Source organism: Gambusia affinis, linkage group LG11 (assembly GCF_019740435.1).
Source record: "Gambusia affinis linkage group LG11, SWU_Gaff_1.0, whole genome shotgun sequence".
Lineage (NCBI taxonomy): Eukaryota > Metazoa > Chordata > Actinopteri > Cyprinodontiformes > Poeciliidae > Gambusia > Gambusia affinis.
In genome coordinates this window covers 13,383,643-13,406,535 of record NC_057878.1, presented here as the reverse complement: position 1 = coordinate 13,406,535, position 22,893 = coordinate 13,383,643, and the positions used below count along the sequence as shown (strand labels likewise).

The following is a 22,893-nucleotide window of genomic DNA, read 5'->3' as shown; positions in this document are numbered from 1 at the left end:
TAATTCATCTTGATGACTATTGATTGACAGGCAATAAAGACCCAAAATTCTAATTCACAAAAAATAGAATAATACATGGAAACAAGCGTCTGTGTGGCTGAGTGGGGAGAGTAGTCGTCTTGCAATCTGAGGTTTGTTGGTTTGATTCCAGCTTCTTCTAGTCCCAAATCAATCAAGGCACTTAATCTCCATTTGACTACTGATTTGCGTGTTATCAGAATGTAAACATGAGCATGAGTGTGAATGTAGCTGCAAAGTGCTGTGAGTGGCCAGTATGACTGGAAAAGCACAATATAGGTTCAGTCCATTTACCGTCAGCATGTGGCTTTGTTAAAGCCACTAAGCTGCAGTCAAAATAAAAGTAAAAGCCCAGGTTGCTTTAATAATGATCTTGAATCGGTGGAGCTTTTGTCTCTCATCGTTCTTTTGACAATTCTACAAAGAGTTCAGGTCAGGCAAGAATCAAGCAAAGTGATACCATGATTATTGAAGTATTAGAAGTTAGAATTCATCAGAGTTTGAAAACAGATGAGCCTTTCAATTTCCTGGTTGACAGCTGCGCTAAGATTGGAAGTCAGAAAACACAGCGCATGAACACTAGCGGGTAACATTACTCCCCAAGTGGAAGTAATGTTTCCTGTGGAAACCTTTTTGTGACCTCAGACAACTTGGATTCTGTGATTCTCCATTCTCAGAAATCTATGTTAAAGGTGAATTAAAAAAAAAAAAAAGGTTTTGGACCACTAATCAGGAGTCCAGTCAATGTTTCTCTTTGGTCTTTGGTCCTTGCAAGTAATTTTTGATGTCTACAGATGAGCAGAGGCTGAAGGAACACAGGGTTTCCCATGTCCTGGATATATGCGTTTTGTAGCAGGCTCTGATCCTGGCTGCAGTCCACACTTTGTGAATGTCCCCCCGACTCTTTAATGTGCTTTGCTTCACAATCCTCTCAAAGCTTATTTTATTCCTTCTGCTTTGGAGCTCATTTTCTAACGCACCCTTTTTCTTAATATGCTTGAATACAACTCTCTGTGAACAGCCAGCTTGTTTGGCAGTGGAGAGTTTTAAAAATTGTCTGCTGGACAAGTCAGCTCTTCCCTGAGATTGTGTTGGAGAGAAAAGAAGTGGTTTTCTATAATATTCAGGTTTTCTGAGAAATTAGCTTTCGGTTTTCATATTCTGTGAGCCTTAATCATCAAAAAGGGGAGATGGGTGAAGTTTCTCTTTTTGAATGGACTTATTGAAGTGAAGTAACTTTTCAATTATATTCCAATTTACTGACATGCATCTTTTGAAAGATCTAATTATGTGCAAGATATGGATTCACTGTGGTGAAACTCCCCAGCAAATTGCACAGCTTCACCCTCATTGATAAACATAAGTATCAGGTTTTGGGTTTTTTTTTTGTTCATTTCTGCATTGCTATGCGAGATTCTCAAACCATCTAAAACGTACAACTTTTAAGATAATTGTCTACTGATGGCAAATCATGTTTTGGTCAGAGGACCATTGCAAAATCTTCATCCTGTGCATCTTGATTTTACAAACGTCTTCTCTTATCAGTGTTCACTGTTGATCTTTAAATGAGTCTGTATGTATTTGAATGCGTTCTTTGCTCACCAGTATAATGTGAATAACAAAAGCTCAAACCAGCTTGAGTTCTACCTTGTCGTGGAAAGTGTGTTTTAACTTTTATATGGTCCTCAGGACTTGTTAGACTAGTTCAGGTGTGAACTCTCATTGACTATTTCAGTAAAATTGCAGGAAAGGTCAAAATTTGACAGTGGAGCAGAATACCTCCATTGTGAGCTATACCTCCTAGAGGTGTTTTTGGACTTAAAATTTGTAAGCCATCAATTTTGTTTCTATGCGAGATTTTAATTTTTTTTTTTTTATACTTGGTCTTCACTTTTGCAGAAGAGAAAAAAACAGCACTGAAACACATGTTGTCCTTTTCGGGGCTAAAATGTGTTTATTTTTGGGACAAATTTACGAAATTTCCGTTGTGCACAAAGCTTTAAAATAAATAGTGCTGGTCCCGCTTGTTATCAGGTAATATTGACTTCAGTAAGACTTCCAAAGTCCTTAAGCATCTGCATGCCTCATCGTTATGAATTTGAAAACAAATTGTGGCTTCTTCATGCTTGAAGGCCTGGGGTACAATTTCTTGATGTGTGTTTCATCTCTGCTCAAACCAGGCATAAAGCAGTTCTCTGTCATGATGAGTCAACCACGCAGTCCATTAAGACTGGCTGTTCAGGGATCTGACCTGCGTCGCTGTGTGGTTGAATACCCTCTGGTACTGACTTTAAAAAACGGCGCACACCTCCGTTTGAAACAGAGATGCTCCCTCGCGGCAGTTCTCTGAAAATCAAAAATACCGCATGACGGCTGTCTGAATTATTTTTTGTGCTTTTGTGTACACATATTTTATAGCATGTTTTCCTGTTTCCCGTTTTGTTTTTTAGCCGTGTGCCGAGGAATATGCTGCCTTGAAAAAGTATTTACACCTGATGACCTTCTCTGATTCCATCACATCATGAACACAAATTTCATTAGATTTATTTTTTGCAGCCTGAAACAAAGTAGTGCATACTGGTGAAATAGAAGGAGAGTCATGGATGGCTTTCAGCTCTTTATAAATTTTACAGGTTTGTTAGGCATTTGTCAGCACCCTTTACTCTAACACTCCTGAAAAACAATAGCTAAAGCACTTTTCAAACATTACCTGAAAATGGACTGAGGGTGACACTAGTACAAACCTTCTTAAACTCCCAGCCATACAAGGAGAGTATAATTTTAATTCCTGCAAGCTCTAATTTTAACTTTTACTAGTCTTGCCAAAAGTAGTTGGAAACTATGACTTTTCTCTACTCACAGCTAAAGAGATAGCATGCATGATGATTTTTAACAAGCCACGGAAATGCCCCACTCTGTTACATTTATGAGTATTAAATGAACTGCAGATTGGAAATGACTTCAAATATTTGTAGGTTGTTTTAGATATTACATTGTCTTTTAAATGTCACATTAGGATGGTTGTAGAAAGTGTAACATTTCATCTCCATAATTTCAGGAATACTAGAACATCCTTTACTGCAAGTGATTTCTTGATGTTCTTACAGAATAATGAATAATGAGTGAGTCTTTCAGTAGTTCAGCTATAATAAATTCTGTTAGATAACTTAAAAAAAAATTCACAAATATTGCCACCTCCATTACCATTAAGATAAGAGTTTAGATTTAGAGCAACTGGTCATTTTACATTTATTGTAAAAGCAGGTGGCAGAGAAGTGCCTCTCAAAAACACACATTCAATAAAAAAAATCCACCATCTCTCTATCTGTGTCAAGACTTGGAAAGAAAAAATTGATAATCATAGGTTTTTAAAATTTGCAGCAAAAAATGGGTCAAAAATTATGTGGGACTGTTTTTTTGTTAGCAAAGATGGAAAAAGCTGGTCAGAAATAAAGGGAAGATGAATACTGAGCAATTATGAAAGAAAACTTCTTAAAAATATACTTTTACAGATTATCTCAATCCAATCTGACTGCAAAGTACAGTCATTGCTGGTGGAGACATACCCCAAAAATACTTGCAACTTTTCTACATGTTTTTGCACACTTTCAGAGAACATCATTAAAATGCTGCATTACCTTGAGTTGGCCTATGGAATAAAACCCCAATGAAATGCATTAACTTGCGAGGGTGTACAAGGGAAATGAGAAAAAGCCCTATAAACACACTTTTGGCGATTCACATGTAAGCAGTTTCAAAATCCAAGGATTGTTTGATCTTTTGAGCACCCTGATCCACTGCCATCTCTTTCATTTTTGATAACACAGCCTCTACATGCAGTTGTCACGACGCCAGAGGAGGAAGTGTTTTATGACCAAACTTTGATTCAACCAGTGCGTGGTCCAAACCAGCAAGTGAAAACAGCACAAGACAATCTGGAGAGAAATAACACCTGTCACATAACAAATAAGACTGAAACATTGGTAAAGTAGCCTGGAACATGTGTAGGTGCTGACAGCTACCCCATGTACGGATTGTCTTCCTGTCTTTGCAAGGCAGCGATGACACTAGCACACAAAACGCTTGTCGTTATCTATTAGAGCAGAAATCTGTCACTGGAGATTCACACAACATTCACAAATGCATGCATCGAACTCAAACTCTATTGTTGCATGCGCACATTCAATTTGAACTGCTACACATATGAAATAGACACACACATTCAAAGAGCCGACGAGCAAGGAGGATAACATTATCTGCCATTAAGTGTGACTTTCAAATGAAAATACAGATTTTCGGCATCAATATTTCAGGGGGCCTGCGAATTGCCTCCAAGTCATGCGCTGAATTATTGAGAGAGCTGCTTGCGGTTTGAAGCATGTAGTGGGTGATTTTCACTGACAGGAGGGATACTTCCAGAGACAAGAGAGACAATAGACACGTTTTATGTCTGTCTGTCTTCAAGTGGAGGGGTTGGTTTACATAAGTGTATGTAAACCAATTAATCCATAAAAAAAAAAACATACTGTCCAAAAAGTTAGATTGGACTCTGCTCAATATTCCACCCAACTAAAAAGATGCATTGATTGAAAAAGGTAAAGTGGCAAATGTTTCTGAGAAAAGGAGTCAAACAGCACTAGAGCTGTGAGATGAATTTTTTTTTTTTTCTTTTTTGCCATTTTCGGGACAGAGCCTTTCTGAGGTTATTGTTTGTCCAAGGACTCTGTTGAACTTTTAGTTTCTGGAAGAAAGTCTGAATGTATTATGCGTCACAAAAACTTGGCTCCGTTGTAAAACAAGTGTAAAGCATTTGCTCATATTCATATATTTATAGCAAACCCTCACAGTTTAACCATAATTTTTCATACTGGGCTTTCTTCCGCCAGTTTTTGTCCAAAGTTGCCATCTAGTGTATGAACAATGGAAAGCCATGAACACAGATTTGATTAAAAAAAAATATATATATATAAAACTATTCAGGTTTTTACATTAGGGATTAAGTCATAAGGAAATGGCTTTATTCGATGGTGGATCCTTAACTCTAGCTCTTTAACTATATTTATAAAAGAAAATCACATCTTTCTCATTCAATAAAATATATTGTTTTTTTATCTGTCTCCAAGATCAATCAAGACTGTCTAGAGGGTAAAATTCTTTGTCAGGAAGTCTGAACTACATACTTCATATAAAAGACTGAGAGCAAAATCTTATGAGAATATATTATCAATTGAAATTGAATAACTTGACTGGATATGGTTTTATATAGAATTAATAGATATCTTATTAGATAATCATAATATATTTCAGTTACATAAATAATACACAAACATAAAAATCTAACCACTGACAGGAAAATTAGTAGCCTAAGGGAAATTAGATAAAACATTCACAATATTTCTGACTAATTAATGATTAAAATCTTTCGATCTGAAAGCTAAACTCATGATTCCCATGCATAATTTAGATTCTAAATATCTCTCTGCAAACTGAAGCAGTTTTCTTAGCATTGCTCAGATAGAAGGTTTCGCAAAAATTGTACAACAAAGTACTATAAATTATTATTATTAATATCAGGATGAAGTATATACAAGGCCTGAGAGCTAAACCAAGAAGATGAACAAGTACATTAAGTTTTACCGAGTTATCACCCAGAAGTAAAATTTTACTTCAAAGCACAATATTTGACTTTTATCTAAAAGGAAAGTTTATTATAAAAGTTTCAAATTAAAACTTTACTTTGACAATTTCAGGAGCAGTGCTTGGAATAAAGAGTTAACTAAATGTAGTGTCATGATAAAGACTTTTGGAGTTTAAGGTTATGTTATGTAGATTTCTTAACACTATAATATCCTTAAGATTTTTTCTTAAGCACTTCCTGTCTCTGAAAGCCTAACATTTTCCAGCTCGTATACTTTACTCATATTTTTTTCAGAAATAAGCCTTAAATCTGATTATGGTTTACCTGAGGATCAACACTGACAGAAGAAACGCTTCCACTGAATTGGCTGAGAACTGTGCATTATTGTACAGATCAGATCTGTTAGTGGACAATTTCCCTAATTTTGTCTCTTTTAATCATCACACAATATTGTCATTCAAGACGTAACCACAGGCTCATTTTTCAAGCTTTACATACTCTGTTAATTAGGCTGAATTTCCCTGAATTGTCAGCCAGAAAGCCCTCTGTGGCATACGTCAAATGGAATCCAGTGGCAAGTTTAATAAACACCAGTTTCACAATGAGCTGAAAGCACATCTTCATTTTTAGTGGAATATGTCCAATGCTCTCCTCTTTAAATCACTGTGGCTAAACTTTAACCAATTAAAACTTTGCCTGGAGACCTTTTCTACACATACATCGTTTTACTCTGGTCTTTCAGCTGTCTTGATGGTTTTCAGTAGTTTGCATTTGGGAGAAAACCTTACATCATAAGAAACAGATATCTTGTGTTCTTTCAAGAGAGTTCTTCCTTCCTCTTCCTTTTTTGTATCTTAGAAGGTAAGATTTCCTCATAATCCACTGTGAACTTGAACTTATCAATTTATTATATATTAATAGACTGCTTCACAAGTGTGTTTCTAAATATGACCGAATGACTGTGGTGTTAGGCATTTTTACTTTAGCAGATTTTGTTTATCTTCTTACCAGATATATTGTTGCATTTTTTATTTTATCTTTTTCAAACACCCAGCCTTACACTGGAACAAGACTGGACTGGCACAAGTGATTAAAAGCAACACTTACGTTGGTAAATTTGTAACTATTTACTATGAATGTTTTTATATCAGTGAAACTAAATAGCTGTGACTGTGCATTACTTAAATATATTACAGTAGGTCCATAAACTTTTGATAGTTTTAATCTGTAAAACAAATCTCCAGGAATATAGTTTTGTAGGATGCATTTTTCAGCAGTACATTCAGTACCTTGTGATTTCAACCAGCACAGAGAACGAACCCTCGTCCTTTTTGGGAATCTTCAAAACATTATTTCAGTTAGAAAAGAAAAACAAACGCTTAAGGTGAAGGCATAATAAAACTGCTTCATGGGCCATTTTTGTTTAAGACAGAGCTCTGGAATGCTTACAGAGTTTATTGGCGTGAACTTTAGCTCCGGTCCTGGAGTAGTTCCTGCACCAAGATGGGGCTCAGTATGAGTTGACAGACTTCTGGCAGGAGAAGTTAAAACAAGCGCGACGCAGCTTCAACCTCACACCGATTGTGTGAAGGGTGCTGGAAAAAATAAAACAAAACAAAACAAAAAAAAAAGCCCCTTGCTTTGACCGTGACCCCTCGACCTCCATTTCTCCCCATAAATGTCCAATGTTGAGTCGTTTCCTGCAGCTGCTGCGGCTTGTTGGTGTTATGAGGGTGGACCGTCCCAGCGGGTGGACTCCCAGGAACACGATGTGTCAGCGGTCTAGGGAGCGCTTCTGGATTGCCTCGGCCACAGCTGTGCGCAGGAGCGCGATGACAGAGCGAGGGTCGTCGCTGCCTATGACAGCGCTACCAGACACGATCATGTTAGCTCCAGCCTGAGGCGAAGGTGAACAGGCCCAAATTACAAAAACCACAAAACATTTTATAAGCTTCTAAATACAATCATAATGTTTGCATCCTTTACCTCTGCACACTTGTGAATAGTGTCAGGGCCGACGCCTCCGTCTACTTCTATGTCTAAGGAGGGAAACTGACTCCGCAGCCAGCTCACCTGGGTGACACACAGACACAAAGCTAAGCTCAACTGATTGGATCAACTCCTCAGGAGTCCATCAAGTGCCAAAGGAGCCTGTTAATCAAATATTTGTTTAAATCAAGTGTGTGGCAGTGAGGGGAACACCTAAGTACCCACTGTCTTGGGCTCTGCTCCACTGTAAAATCAAGCAGTTCTGAAGAGAGATGGAACATTTTAAGCAGCAGTGTGGTTTAATATAATCTAAACCAGTTCCATTAAAACTGAAACACTTGTATTAAGTGATTAATTTTTAAAATGTTGATTGCAACAGATTTGACAAAATTATACTACTTTAGTTTTAAGAGCCCTAATACTTTCTTTTAAAACTTTGAGTCATTTCTGAAACACCATCTGGTCAGTAAGTACTGGGCATCTGCAGCGTCTTCCGCTGTCACTGTTTGCAAGTCATAGCCACTCCTCTTCACAGGAGATGATTTCACCAAATTGTTTTCTAGCAATCACAACATCAAAGCTTATATTCAGCTACAAATGTACAACTCTGAAAATTCACACTTTGTACTGAAATGCATAGAGCTGTGGCTGTGACTTCTTATTGATGTATATAAAAAGAAGTTCAACAATTTTTAATGCAAATAATTTTCTAGGAGGTGTAGGAATGGACAACCTTTGATTTGAAGCTTAAACATAACCAAATTCCATCAGCATCATTCATTTCAATAACATACTGTCTGCCTTGATCATCTGAGAAAATGAATATTTCTTCAGCTGTCAGAGGTTTTAGCATTTTAACTGTTCAGATTAATTAGAATAATCTTTACTTTTCTTTTCTTTTTAAAGTGATAATTAATGGTAATCTAGTGATACAGGACCTGCACAGCAGGTTCTACTTATGTGCTTGTGTAATAATGTATCTTGTATATTAAAATATCCTTTTCCTCCAGGTGATTTCACAAATGCAAATTCATCAAACTTCTTCTCAGCAAGCTCATCATTAATAGCAAAACTGCTTAAGAGTCAGTTTGACAACCCCAAAGGTTTTTAACTCTAACTAACCGTCTTAAATTGAATATTTCTTTAATACTTTATGACCTTTCCTAAAATTGCTCTCTTTATAATTTCAACAATTGTGAGATATTGAAGTTTGGACCCTGCAAACCTAGAACCGCCGAGGGGAGAAACCATTTTAAAAAATGCTACGCCCTGAGTGGTCCCGCTGGCAGTTGAAGGTTGCTATGGTGACCACATTGTAAAACATACGACCCAAGAAACCATAATAAATGTTTGCCGAGTTGGTTTATGACTGAATAATAAATAATTAGAATAATTGACACGTCCTGTAAACCAGCCTGACAGAGAAACGCACAAGACTATAATACAGATATATAGGCATGAACAAATTGCAATAGGTTATTAACTACAGGCTACAATTTGATTAATGGAGAGTCTATTATGAGTAAAAATGAAAGAAATAACATGAAATAAGTTTTGGCACGACTCCAAAACTACGCGCAGGATTCAGATTAGGGGGAATCAGGCTGCTCTGTCAGGAGGAATTCAAAGCGAAGTCATTAATCAGTAACTATTGAATAAAAACAAGACTAAGATAAATGTCATGAGAAATATTCCAGTGGGGCAGCAAACAGATGAGTCCCCTCCTGCAACTTCCTGCACCTTTTATGACCCAAAAATAAATTAATCTCTGAGCTCTGCAGATAATTCCACTCTGAATACATCTTCAGCTCAACACAGAAAACTCCCAAGATGCGATAAGCAAATAAAAGAGACAAGACTGCGGAGCAAAACGACAGGGGAAATGAACATGAAAATCACTAAATGTAGCGCAGGGAGAGCTCCTCGCTGTATGTTGTGAGCAGTTTGAATATCCAACACTATCTTGGGCAATACCAAATGTTTTGTGGAGGTTATTTTTGTATCTACAAGAAAGGTTTGGTCAAGGAAAAATACCTATAAGCACCAAATTACAACTACTTTTTTTCTTTATTGTAATTGGGGAGTTTTGGTCTACCCTGAATCAAATGAAACATTGCATTGAGGCTTCAGAGATGGCATTATCACTGATTAATTTTTAAAAACATGCTGGACAGACAACCAGAAATAAGATGCACAAGGTATGAAAGCATGACTTTAGGAAGTGGCTGTAGAAAAGTAATTTAAGTTTAAAGAATTCCTATATTAACCTCATTTCTACCTCAAAAGAAGGGTCAGCCAGCGAGGTATGTCTATATGTATTTATATCATTTTTATGTTATGTTTTTATGTTGTTGACATCAATAGGAACGAAAGTGGAGTTGTAACAAGAACAACTTTAAAGATTTGCATTAGAGCTGACTTTACACCAGCAGTTCAACAAACTCTTTATTGCCATTAAGAAGAGGTGGAAGTGATACAGCCATTTTCAAGAGCATTTGCCGTGTATATAGTTAAATATCGGATCACATACTGACCATAATAGTTGGCAATATTTTACAAAATATTAATTTCTCTCTCCTTTACCTTGGGCATCATGTCATCCATGAACTTCTGTCCTCCAAATCCAGGTTCCACTGTCATGACCAGAGCCATGTCAACCTGATTGGCCCAAGGTGCCAGCTCTTCCACTGTAGTACCAGGCTTTATGGCCAATCCCACCTTTGACGACATCAAACAAAACAATATAGATTTTTTTTCCTACTGTGAGAGGTGAAAAGGCCTTTATGATGCATCACTTACCTAATAAGTGAAGTCTGCTAAAACAGTATGTAACAGAACTTGAATTGAGACCACAGAGAGACTAAATATATATATTTTTTAACATTTCTTTTCTCCCACAAAAATATTAAACCACTTTAGGATCAAAACACTGCCAGCAAAACTGATGACAATTGCACAGCTGGGTTATAAAGTGTACATTTCTACTGCAAGATTTCCCAAAATATAAAGATTTGGAAAAATGATAATCTGTTCATTCATTATTAATGAATGAGCTTGTGACTACTACAACACAAGCCTCGGTCTCATCAGCTAGCATTAGCCAACACTATGGTAGATGAATTAGTTTAGACAGACTTCAGATTTTGTGGTTCAGATGGAGGGAGCCAGTTTGGATTTTAAAACAATTTAACTTAAAATTATCACAGAAGATCTTTAATAATTGGGGCCTGCCATAGCAATGCATAGGAGAGCGTTGAAATGCCTTGCGAGGCAGTCTAATAACAGAGGGTATTAGACTACCCTAAACGCAGGAAGGGAGAGAAGATAAAGTGAGGTTAGGGTAACATGGAAGGGTTGGGGGGGGGGAGGCGGCGCACAGCAGTTCCCCGGAAAAAAACGGGAGACTTGACAGGCTCACTTTTCCCTCTGTGTCTCACTCACACATGACAGATTTTAGAAAGGATTAATTACCATAGCAATAGAATATTGAGGAGAGCAGAGATGTAGAGAACTACAGAGATGGCAGAACACTCATCTCTGTTTACACGACAACAATTTTGGGTGAAAACGGGAGAGTTTTATTGCGTTTGTAGTGTAGGCTACATTTACATGAAATCACCGAATGTTTTCTCTAACATTCTGAGAAAACTTGTTTTCAACAGATTGAAAACGGGTTCCAGAGTGCGATGCTTCTGAAACGTACCGGTGTCCGTTGTCTTATAAACAGAGTAAATGGATCTTTTCAATCAGGGAATCCCTAGCTCATGCATAGTATGACGCAAATCATAGCTGCTACCTACAATCCACCGAAGAAGAAGAAACTACTGCCATGCTGGTGTTACTACAATTTGTGTTTCCCCATCACATACGGTTTCCTCAGCGTCTTTTCACTGCTCCGCACAGCCCAGGTGGCAAAATACGCGTGTTCTTGTTAAGCGCTCTTATCTAAAGACCGACGGACACCGTGAAAGCTCAAACAATGTGTTTCAGCAAAGTTATCCTACTTTTTTCCAACTGCACCCTAATCAGACGCACATAGTGCATGTTTTCCCCCAGTATCTTGGGGAACGCTACCTGATGGGGAAAACGCAAAATGACATGCTTTCAAGTAGAACTTTTTTTTTAAAAAAACACATGCGCACTTAGTTTCAAAGAACCTAGCACCAACTAGTGGCGTGGCGAGAGCATTACACGTTTACAATGTGTATCGTAAACAAAGATTGTAATTAGTCTTCATGTAAATGTAATAACAGAAACGGAACAAATATTACATTTTCGTTAGAACATTGTCGTGTAAACAGGGCTTCAGTTCCTACAGAAGAGGGCAGAGATTCCAGTTAGAACTACAGATATGCCACGTTGGTGGAACACTTAATACAAACAAGTATGTTTTATAATATATATACCACCAATGACAAGAAAAAAAATTTCACTTTCTAAAAACATCACCAACTGCACAATTCTTGTTAAGAAGTATAAGGTAAGTAATTCAAAAAAGAAGAATTCTTTTTTTTTTTTAACAATAACAATATTTGGTTGTTCAACTGTTACAAACCACAACTGAGGATATAATTCACTTATCAAAGCTGTAGTGTCTGTTTTTTACTATAATACTCACTTTCATGCCGCTCTCCCTTATCTCCTTGATGAGGTTTCCAGGGTTGGTGGTGGCCTCCAAATGGAAGGTGTACTGGCTGGCTCCAGCTGCAGCCATGGGCTTCACCCATTGCTCCGGCCGAGACACCATCATGTGCATGTCTGCAAAAGTGATTAGAATAATGAGCAAAGAGGCCATAGCAGACTTAATTCAGCTCATAAGTTAGAGCATGTGTTGTCGCATGTTTTGGAATGAATCCTTCCTCACCGAAAAAAGGATCCTGGCCTACAGTCTTCCTCAGGCACTCCACCATGGGGTGGCCGAATGTAATGTTGGGGACAAAGTGCCTTTAAAGGTAAGCAATAACAGCTTGTTGAGTAATCTCCCAATGGTGTAAAGTTAAGCAGTTCCTGTAAAGGGAAATTTAACTCCTTAAGTCAGTAGCTATAGAAGATTTAAAACTTTAAACAAATCAAGAAGATAATCTAAATGCTTTCAGTTAAATAATGAAAACTTAGTTTTCAGGACTTATCATTTCTTATTCTTAGCTTCCTGATATTAGCCAACTTATGCTCTCAGAGTTTGATTTTAGCCTGTTAGCCGTTAGCAGGCTGGCTAATGCAGCCAGGGACAAACTGACCCGTCCATGACGTCCAGGTGCAGATAGTCCGCCCCGCACTCCATCATCCGGACACACTCGCTGCCCAAACAGGACAGGTCGCTGCTCAGGATGGACGGACCTATCTTCGCACTGTATGCCATGCTGTGCCTGCTGTTGGTGGGATGTGCATGCAGCCGAGGCACGCTAACTGCGAGTCTAGCTAAGCGTAACATGGTAGAGTTTCCGGTTGGGACCTTTAAAATAAAAGCAATTAATTAACCTGTCTAAAACGGGGAAATGTCTCGTAATTTTTAAAAATATAATTAGCACTTAAATCGGGTTATTTAAGTGGGAAGCTTTTTTTAAAAAAATGCAACTTACAGTTGTTGTTACTGTAGTTCAGCATAAAGTATTTTTCAACCTAAGTCCTGTAGGTAGCAAAAACCATGTTTAGTCATTTTTATTTTGAGACTTTAAGTGCATACTGTACGTTTGTAATTACATGTTAAAAGACAAATGGACATTTTTTAATTAATTAATTTATTTATTTTCAATTGTCTATTCACACCCTTTTACACTGGTCAATTATGTAAAAGAACACTTGTCTTGATCAATTTAACTATAGCCTATAAAACAAAACATTATTTGGTGAGAACCCCAAACAAGTTATGACTTAGATATAGTTACATCAAAGATAGAAAAAAAAGTTCTGATGTGTTATGTAGCACTTAATAAGGATGAATTTATTAAGTATGATGCCTACCTGCAATATTTTGATCTGTAGTGGGAGAAAGTGAAAGCGATCCTGATGTGAAGGTATCCTCTATTGAGAAGAGCTTAGTCTGGGTGGATCAGACATACACACAGGGCCAATGTGAATATGTGATGGAAAATAGTGGCAAGTGGTAGTCACACCTGCTATAATGTATGGTCTAAAGACAGTGATACAAACTAAGTAATGAGTATATTAGGGAGACAGCTCAGATTTTGAGGCAAAGTTAAAGAGGCAATACTGAAATAATTTGGATTTGGGGGAGAGATATAGTGGATATGTTGGACAAAGGATGTTGAAGATGGAGTTGCCTGAGAGGATAAAGAGAAGGTTTAACATGCGAGTATGCAAAGAATACGATGAGATGAAAACAGATAACCTGCTGTGGTGGATTAATATTTTTATTTTTTTTTTTTGAAATATCAGTCATAATAGATTTTTCAGATGCTTAATTAACATTTTTCTACCCCAAACAAATACAACTGAAATATACTTCTTCAACATGTTTTACTTGTTTATAGGAGATTTAATAATTAACAAACTATCCATTTCCTCCAGCCCTTTTATTTCTTAGGACTTTTAATTTTCAAGTAAAACGGTAACTTCCGGTTGTACTTTGACCGTCAATGACTATTTGATAAATTTCTGTGTTCCCTCTGCGCCCCTCTTCTGCTTTAAAAATTAGATAATACTATTATTTTGACACTAGATGGCGCCTAAATAATGCACAAGCAACTCGTACCTCTTTCAATCGTATTTAGATGTGAATGAACCTAGCAGAAACAACTCCATTAAAACGACAGCTACTGGTGAAAAAAATAATCTGGAATAAAGAATAAAATATAATTACAACGTCTGCATACGATTTCTAGCTGATGTATCAATCAGAAAATTGCCAAACTTCTCAGTTTTGTCTCGGCTTCCGTTTTCTCTCTGCTTTGGTTTGTTTTGTAATGCTTCTATGCACTGCTAAGAGTTTCCTCTTGGCTACAGCTGTTTATGTTGTTCTGTGAATGCCTCAGTGGTTTGTTAGAGAACATCAGTGAAGAAATAGTATCATGAAGACCAACAAACGCAGTAAACAGGGAATTTGTGTCAAACACAATATCTCAGATTCAAAATTCGGTTTCAGCGTTCTTTAAATGTGAAAATGGAAAGAATATGGCACAACTGTCACCCGACCAAGACCTCACTTGGCCGTCAACCTGTACTGAAAGGCCGGGCAAGGAGAGCTTTAATCAGAGAAGCAGCCAAGAGCATGTCGACTCTGGAAAAAGCTGCATAGATCCACAGCTCTAGTAGGAGAATGACATGACAGCTATTAGTCATGGGCTTCACAGTTGTAGCGCTTGTGGAGGAGCAGTAAAAAGAAGTCATTGCAGAAAGAACGTCATAATAGATCAGAGCAAAGGTGAAACTTCCAGCCGGACGAAACCATTAAACCTACAGCTATAAGGGAAAGTGTGACAAGACTTGATAGCTGACATTCAAAGCTGCTCTATTTCCAGTCTTATTGAACCTATGCTGACCTTTACACAGAACACCTTTAAACTCTGTGGCAACTCAACTCAAGGCTGAACCTGAAATGGAACACTATCAGTGAAAAACAAATGCAAAGGCATACAAATCAAGATACTAACATCTTGATTGGAAAAATACAAGCGGCATGAAAGTGTGGCACATTGGTCATGGGCAATATTAATTAACATTGTAAATATTAATTAATATTGGTTTGTGTTTTTTGTGTATGTCATTTACTCGTGTTGCAATTTGACGTAGTTGCGAGGGAGACAGTATCGCCCCGCCGTTGCTAGGAGACAAAGGTTGTTAGAACAGATGGTTTGTTTTTCTAACTGCTGTGTAGCAATACTCCTAAAGGAATTACTTTGTAACAGTTATTAAATTAAAAAGTTGCAGACTTAATCACAATATCTCGCTTTATTGTCACCGTTACAAAAGCTTTTTTTGAGAGTATGCATATTTCAAAAGGTGCATTACTGCCAATTAACTGCATTCAGAGCACTTTAGGATCTTAGTATACGTAAGTATAAACAACTCTGAGTTAATAAAATATGGGCAAGCTTTAATTAACTCCAGTCTTATTATTGATGGTGTTTTAAATTCTGTAATTTCTTCATTCCTCCTCTTCATGGGATTTTCTTCTGTCCCCTTCCCCAGTCTCAGCTGCACCCCAGGTGTGGAAGTTGCATTGATTTAAGGAGCAGGGAGGTTAAGGTGTTAATAAACTTCTCTGCTGGGAGTCAATCCACAAAGAACACCACTGATTTACTCAGGCAGCCTGAACAGATTTGGACATTTATGGGTTTTTGCCTGCTTCTTGCATTACTACTGGGATGATGGAAGCACTGGTAGCCTGGAGTGCGTTACCATTAGGGCAGACATGATGTATGTTGTCTTTAAGCAGAGCTGAGACAGAGTAGGATGGCGCCACAGAGAATCTGGGCCTCATGGGATTCTAAGAAAGATAGTAAAACACTATCTTTGGGCTTTGACAGACATATTGTGGTGTGTTGCTGTAGCTGCAGTTTTATGGAGCTGTGATTACCAAGGGCCTTCAAAGTGGCTTTGATTGTGCAGAGACAAGGTCGAGGAGAGGTGATTTGCTTCCGCTCATTAAGTGAATTTTAGCAAAATGAAAATTAAGGAGTGTTTGAATGATCTGGGTCACGCTCAAAGCTGATGCACTCCCCATTCTGACTGATTAGATTGCAGCTCGCTTTTGCTTCAGAACAGTTTTAGCGCTTTGTGCTTGATTTAGTCAATGACAAGCTTATGTTTACGTTATGTCACTATTAACAACACCTTACTTCCCCTTTTTGGTTTATCAGATGGAGGCGGAACCGGTCAGGAATGCAACTCGTACTCATTTTTCGGATGTTTTCATGCTGTTCTTTGTTGTTCTCTATTGACACGGACTAAAAACACTTTCCTATCCGAATCAGTAGAAGTGATGTCATGTTTGAAGCATTTCCTTCTACTGACGACACACGGGAAGACATTTTCCACAAAGCACAAGAAAAAAAATCAATAAGAAAATCCTTAAACATTTTCAGTGTAAAAGGGGTTTATTTACAATTAAGCAAGAGATGTGGAGATATTTTATCATTAATAATGCAAAGATTTTTACATAAAAGTATAAATGAGGCCATTAGCAGTGCAAAGCTAATCCAGCATTTAATTATTCATTGTCGTTACAGAGGGTGGTTTATTTAGCTAAAAGCTGATTTAGGATCTTTTTGCATGATGAAAAGCCTGAAAATATGCACTTTTTCCATTGGAAATAAATCTGTTGCGGCCCTAATGAGCTTGCGGATCAAGAGTTTCACACTGCATGCATTCCAGAGTCTCAGTCATCTGTGCTGACAGTTAAAAATGTGTCTTTAGCAGCACATCAGGACAAGTATGTACTTATGGTGACAAAAGCTGAAGTGCAGTCAATCCCACCCTCCTACTTAAACTGAATTATCGTGTCTCTATTATTTGAAGCCATTTCAAGGAATTTCCAGATATTGAACAGCTGCAGAAAATAACAGGCCTGTTTGTTTTTCTGATACTTGTCTTTTTAAAAAATTAACACTTGTTTTTATTTCCTCCATTAAGATTTCAGCTCCTTCATGTTGAGTTCAGTTTAATCCCAGGAGGTTTAGATTTGTTTGTATTTTACATGTGACTAATGGCACTGGAGGAGATTTCCAGGGCCTTACTAAATTTACAGCACCCTTGACGTTTATTGGCACCGCTGGTATAAAAATGTAAAATGCGTTGAAATATGTTTCTCTTTTGTTGAAGCTGCCCAATCTCTGTGTTAATTTTATACAAGAAAAGTACAATATATGATTTCAGTACTAAATTATTCTTTTGTTTTTTACTAAATCTTTGACGCTCCAAAGATTGGGACTCCTGTTGTTTTAACCCTGTTTTGTCAATACGACAGTTTAACCTGGTCCTGAAAGATTTTATCGTGTTTTATAACATATTTGGCACCTAAGACTGGGACCTGAGATTGTAAAATAAGAATGTGGCTGCTTGCTTGTGGTGAGCAATTTCTTTCATTATTTGTACTGTTTTGTGATTACAAACTTGTTGAAAGATCCATTGATAATACATTTTCAGTTTTCTGGCAGAGACCACAATATTATAATCTATAATGTCCTAGTAAGTGAAAGATTGAAAGAGCCTTTGGAGGAAAAACTGGCCCACAGCATTCTACAACAGCCACCATGCTTACAGCTGGCCATATGATTTGAAAAATTCGGTCTTAAGACTGCCACATAGTGTGATGGATAAAATCTTGCTAGTAGCCTCTACAATTGAAGGTCACACTCTTGCACAACTTATTTTTATAGATATAGAGATCAGACTAGTTATGAATTGTATAACAAGTTACTTGACACTCATCTTTTCATACAGATGGCTGAACAGGCATAGGGGAGGAAAAGGAGAAAGAGACAGAGGTAGAAGAGGTCTAAAAACATCTGTTTGTTTCAGCAGCAGTCTACATGCACCTGATTTAAACTCACAACCACAAGAAAAAGAAAATTGGTCTAAAATGACTGGTAAATTTAAACCTGGATTAAACCCTTCCAACACCTCTGTCCTTTATTTTTCACCAGACGCACCAAGAGCCTTTATGTTTTATGTTTCACCAGCGGTTATCTACATGAAAGTATGTCTCAAAGCATTAGGAGGAAATGCCTTCAACTTTTGGATAGTAGCCTTCATTCAACCTTTAACCTGCACTTAAAAACACAGGAACAATAAAGACATGCACGCTGTTCTTCTTTAACTTTTTCCCGTGTAGAGGCGGATAATTAAGATTTCAATGGAAACCAGTCAATGTGTTTTCTTAATTAAAACCTTCTCCTCTCTGATCACCAGAAGTTCATTCTGCAGGCCTGAGAAAACAAATAGAGACTCTCGTGATGGTCAGATGGAAAGCATGTCTTTGTTGCCTCGCTCTGCCAAGATTTGACGTCACTTAGGTCAGGGTCCACGGCTGGAAAGGAAAGGGTGGAGTGGGAGATGCCTCCCTGCCTTAGGTTAATTAGCAAGATTATTTTTTTATTTTTTTTGTCACATGCTTTGTGTTGAACCTTTGGTATGAAGACACCTACAGAAACCCTGGTGGGTCACTTCTTAATGGAGGATATCCGTGATAAGAATCAAGATTAGCATGATTTTCCTTGCTTCCTTTAACTGCTAATTGTCCGGTGAAATAAAGGCAGATCCAATTATCATGTGGAAATGAACCAAAAAAAGAAGGAATTATTTTATAACGTAAACATGCATGTTTATTTTTATTTTAAATTTTTTTGTGTGTGTGTTCAGATGGTTTTATTGGTTTAAAAATGTAAACATTTCCCCACATGTCATTGCTGATACAATTTCACTTCATGTAAAATGTCAAGCTCTGATCATCAAGCACAAGAGAAAGCAGCAGCTGTAAAAAGTAATTAGGGTTTTCTAACTTGTAATCATTAACAGAAACCTTTGTCTCAGAACTGATGAGGTTGTCATTTTGTGCTCATGTTAGATTAAGTTTATTTGCCCATTCAGCAAAAGTATCCCTCATAATAGGACCTTCAGTAAATATTTGCAAAGCTGATAAAAATCAAGCAAAAGAGTAATGATGAAAAGTCTGGGCTTTGTAGTCTATAAACCAAAAAGTAAAAAAAATAAAAATAAAAAAGGCTTAAAAAACATGCAGATAAAATTTCATCTAAACAGAACAATTTCAAACATAATATATTTTTAGAGTTTTTTTAAGCAAGCTTGTTTTTTAAAGGCTAAGCTCCCGCAGTTTCAAATCAAGCCCTAGGCAAATATTTGGGCACACTGTATGATCATGCACTTTGCCAAGAATCACATCCTTAAATATTAAATGTTTGCTCAAGTTATTTCAGTTCAGATTCTGAACTCTGGTATTAATGCAACAGTCTTCTTGTCTTGTGATTTTCCTGGATCACCTTTTATGTACAGCTCCTTTCAAGTTTGTCTAAATGTAGAAAAAAAAATAGCACATGATGGTTTTGAAGTCGCAGAATTACTTGATGGACTGATTTTGTAATTTAATCTCAGTTTATTTACAGCTAGGTTCTGTAAATCTTCTTGGAGGTTTTAGGACTATAAGCATATGACCAGAACTATGGTTATTTACAGCTGTTGCCACAGAAATATATTGTTTCACTACTCCAGTGTGCTGAATGCACCTGGAGCAAAGTCATTTTTCAAACAGGAAATTAATTTTATTTTCTATCACTGCAGTAGGTAGTATCTATATATTTCCTTGACTTTTAGACCATAAGTTTAAAACAATAATACAAAGAAAAGAATGAATTCCCGCAGAAGTAAAACATGGGAAGCTGATTTCTTACAGTTTGTATCCCAATCGCCCAACAAACTCCCCATTTTTTGATTTAAAATCCAAATGTTCGCCTGCAGATCTTGCTCGAAATAAACTTTACCATGTATTTATATATATATATATATGTATATATATATATATATATTCCAGACAAAATGAGCACAAAGCATGATGGATAGTTGCAGATATTTATCTGTTTCTGATGCAATAAAATTCAAGAAGGCAAAAGCAATTTGCTATGACCATCCATGAGAAACGAGGGTAAATGCTTTTGTGGTGATGCAATATGGACGTTTTTTTCTTTTAATGCTTTTTAGCTAATTCAATAACAAGATAAACTGTATGTTCTTCCTAAAGTTTGCTGTCTGTTGCTGTCATTTGTGCAAATCCTGTAGCTTTCTGTCAGTTATTTCAACAGCAATAATGATATTTTATGTCATGCTGCTTCCTCCTTGACGTGACCTTAACTTTCAAACCTTAACAGGAGCACTCCTTTGACCATGAGTGGCCAGTGTGTAACAGCCTTTGAAACTTCTCTCTGGGGAGAAATTAACCACTTTGCCCGTTGTTATTTACGACTGCACGGGGAACGGTTCTTCACTTCAAAGGGCCAGAAACGGGAGTACAAGGTGAGAAATGTAATGACATTTCTGAATAATGAAAGAGAACTATAAAAGAAGAAAGAGTGATTTATTGTTACAGCTACCATGTATCCTACAAATTCATAAAACAGCCTACTCTTTCAAATTTGAACTTTAGCATAGAGGAAGTAGTGAAAAACAAAGGAAAAAGTATGCTGGCAGGCTTTTCATTTTTTCAATAAGAGTTCACAGTGGGTAGAAGTTTGGTTTATGAAACCTCTAAATCCAATTGTGATAAGAGTTCTCTGAGATCAAATAGAGCTTTCTTTTCCAAACATTCTTTTTTATGTGGTGCCTTGAAAATATGAGCTTTAAATTAACTTATAATCTTTTATATATTTCAACTCACAAACAGTAAATCTGATAACAAATCTGGGAGCAGAGAAGCTTTTCATCCTTTGAACATTGTTATAGTAATCTATAGAAGTAGTCACACAACATAAGTTCTTTTTTTTTTTTTTGCATTTCTTTACATTACAACTAAAGTCTTCAATGGATTTTTGGGGAGGGATTTTGCTTGAAAGGCAACACAAAGGTGTGCATAATTGTAAAGTAATTGGAACATGATAAACGGTTTTCAAAACTGCACTAAAAACTGTGGTTTACCTTGATCCTCCCTGACTCCATTCTTGGTAGAATCCCATTTAGAATAAATTAAAGCTGCAAGTCTTTGGGAGAATATCTCTACCAAAGTATTAATAGGCAGACATAGTTGATTAGTCATGAATGCATAACTACCCAAGTTCAGTCCAAAGCCTTTGGAACCCTTCAAATGTTTTCTTCCAGGTTTGTCTTGTTTCAACTTCATCCATCATCCCAGCTTTCCTGTCCCTGCCTCAGAAAGGTATTTCTACCCAAGTTCAGTCCAAAGCCTTTGGAATCATGTTCCATCCACCACTATGTTTTACTATAGGACCAGTCTGTTCAGGGCGATGTGCACTATCAGTTTTCTGCCACGCAGCATTTTGTAAGAATGCGTGAAAGTTTATTACCAGACTGGGGAACCTTATTTGTTTGCATTTACATTAGCTAAGTCCCATTTAACTACTGTAAATGGGACTTCTTCCAGTGTTTTGTTTCAACCATATCTTTCTTTTTTTTTTCTTTCCACCTTCCTAAAAGGGAAGGGCTGTCACTTTTGCTTCCTGTGCCATGTCTTTTCAAGATTGCAGTTGTTTTAGACAGTTTCTACATTTGAATTATACAGAGAAAAAAATGCTCCCTGTGATGTTTAAAGTTGGAATCTTTTGTAATAAGCTAACCCCGTTGTATCTTCTTAGCAACTTTATTCATGACCTTTTGGAATATTTTCCTTGGTCCTTGCACTTTTTTATGATGTAGTTTGTTTTAAAAGGAGTTTCTTTTAGATCTAGTGACCTTTATTCGGTAGTGAAGCAACAGAAAAGCAGGTTGTGAGAGAGAGGGGGAAGACATGCGATAAATGTCAACGGACCGGGACTCAAACCTGTGACGACCGCATTGCTGATTGAGGCCTCTGTACATAAGTAGCATGCTTTACCCAGGCACCGCCCCCGTGCCAGTTCTTCATGTTGTCTTAAAATAAATAAAATGTCAATAAAGGACAAGCAAGAATGTGGCTCCTTTATGACAGCATGTGAAACACTTTGAGGCAGTGAAAGGCTCTTTATGTCATGGTTTATTTTTTCCTGTCTGCTGAAAGAAGTTAAATTCTTGAAGTGCTAAGAATAAAACAAGATCATCAGCTGCTGAGCATTTCCCGTCAATAATGTGGGAAACTTGTTGGCGCTGAGTGTGCATCTCCTTTGGAGAAGATAAATTTGTTGTGAATAAACGCTATAAACTATCACTATCACTTGATCCCAGTGGGAGTACGGAGCTTGACCTCATCTGGTGTTTCCAGCAGCTGCTGGGCCCACTGTGGAGAGTGCTAAAGAGTCAGAGACAGTTTCAACAAATACTTGAAAATCCTCAGCATGGAGCCTTTCTGGGGCTTCAGCTGCAGCAACATGAAAGGTTAGTAAGTGGGATATCGATGGATACAGTTACATACATGTAAACTGATACATATGTACTACTTGAACGTGCACAAGCTGGCTCTCTCTTACACAAGTACTCACTAGTGAAAATACAACACTGAATGCTGGTGATGCATATGTCAGTTTTACATCAGTGTAAAACTGACATAGATGTATACATGTTTATAAAAAAAAAAAAAAAAGTTAAATTTCTTACTCACTTAATTGCTGTGCCAATGTTTATTATTAATTAAT

At 37.2% G+C, this 22,893-nt stretch overlaps 1 protein-coding gene across 1 annotated transcript; it reads right to left on the bottom strand.

The window, feature by feature from the left end:
* Positions 1-6,862: 6,862 nt before the first annotated feature.
* On the bottom strand, positions 6,863-13,092 carry rpe (ribulose-5-phosphate-3-epimerase). The gene is made up of 6 exons (XM_044132194.1): positions 12,883-13,092; positions 12,510-12,589; positions 12,264-12,403; positions 10,229-10,363; positions 7,643-7,729; positions 6,863-7,553 (listed from the first exon to the last, which is right to left on the bottom strand). The coding sequence occupies exons 1-6, from the start codon at positions 13,074-13,076 to the stop codon at positions 7,431-7,433; spliced, it is 759 nt and encodes a 252-aa protein (XP_043988129.1). The 5' UTR covers positions 13,077-13,092; the 3' UTR covers positions 6,863-7,430.
* Positions 13,093-22,893: the final 9,801 nt, after the last annotated feature.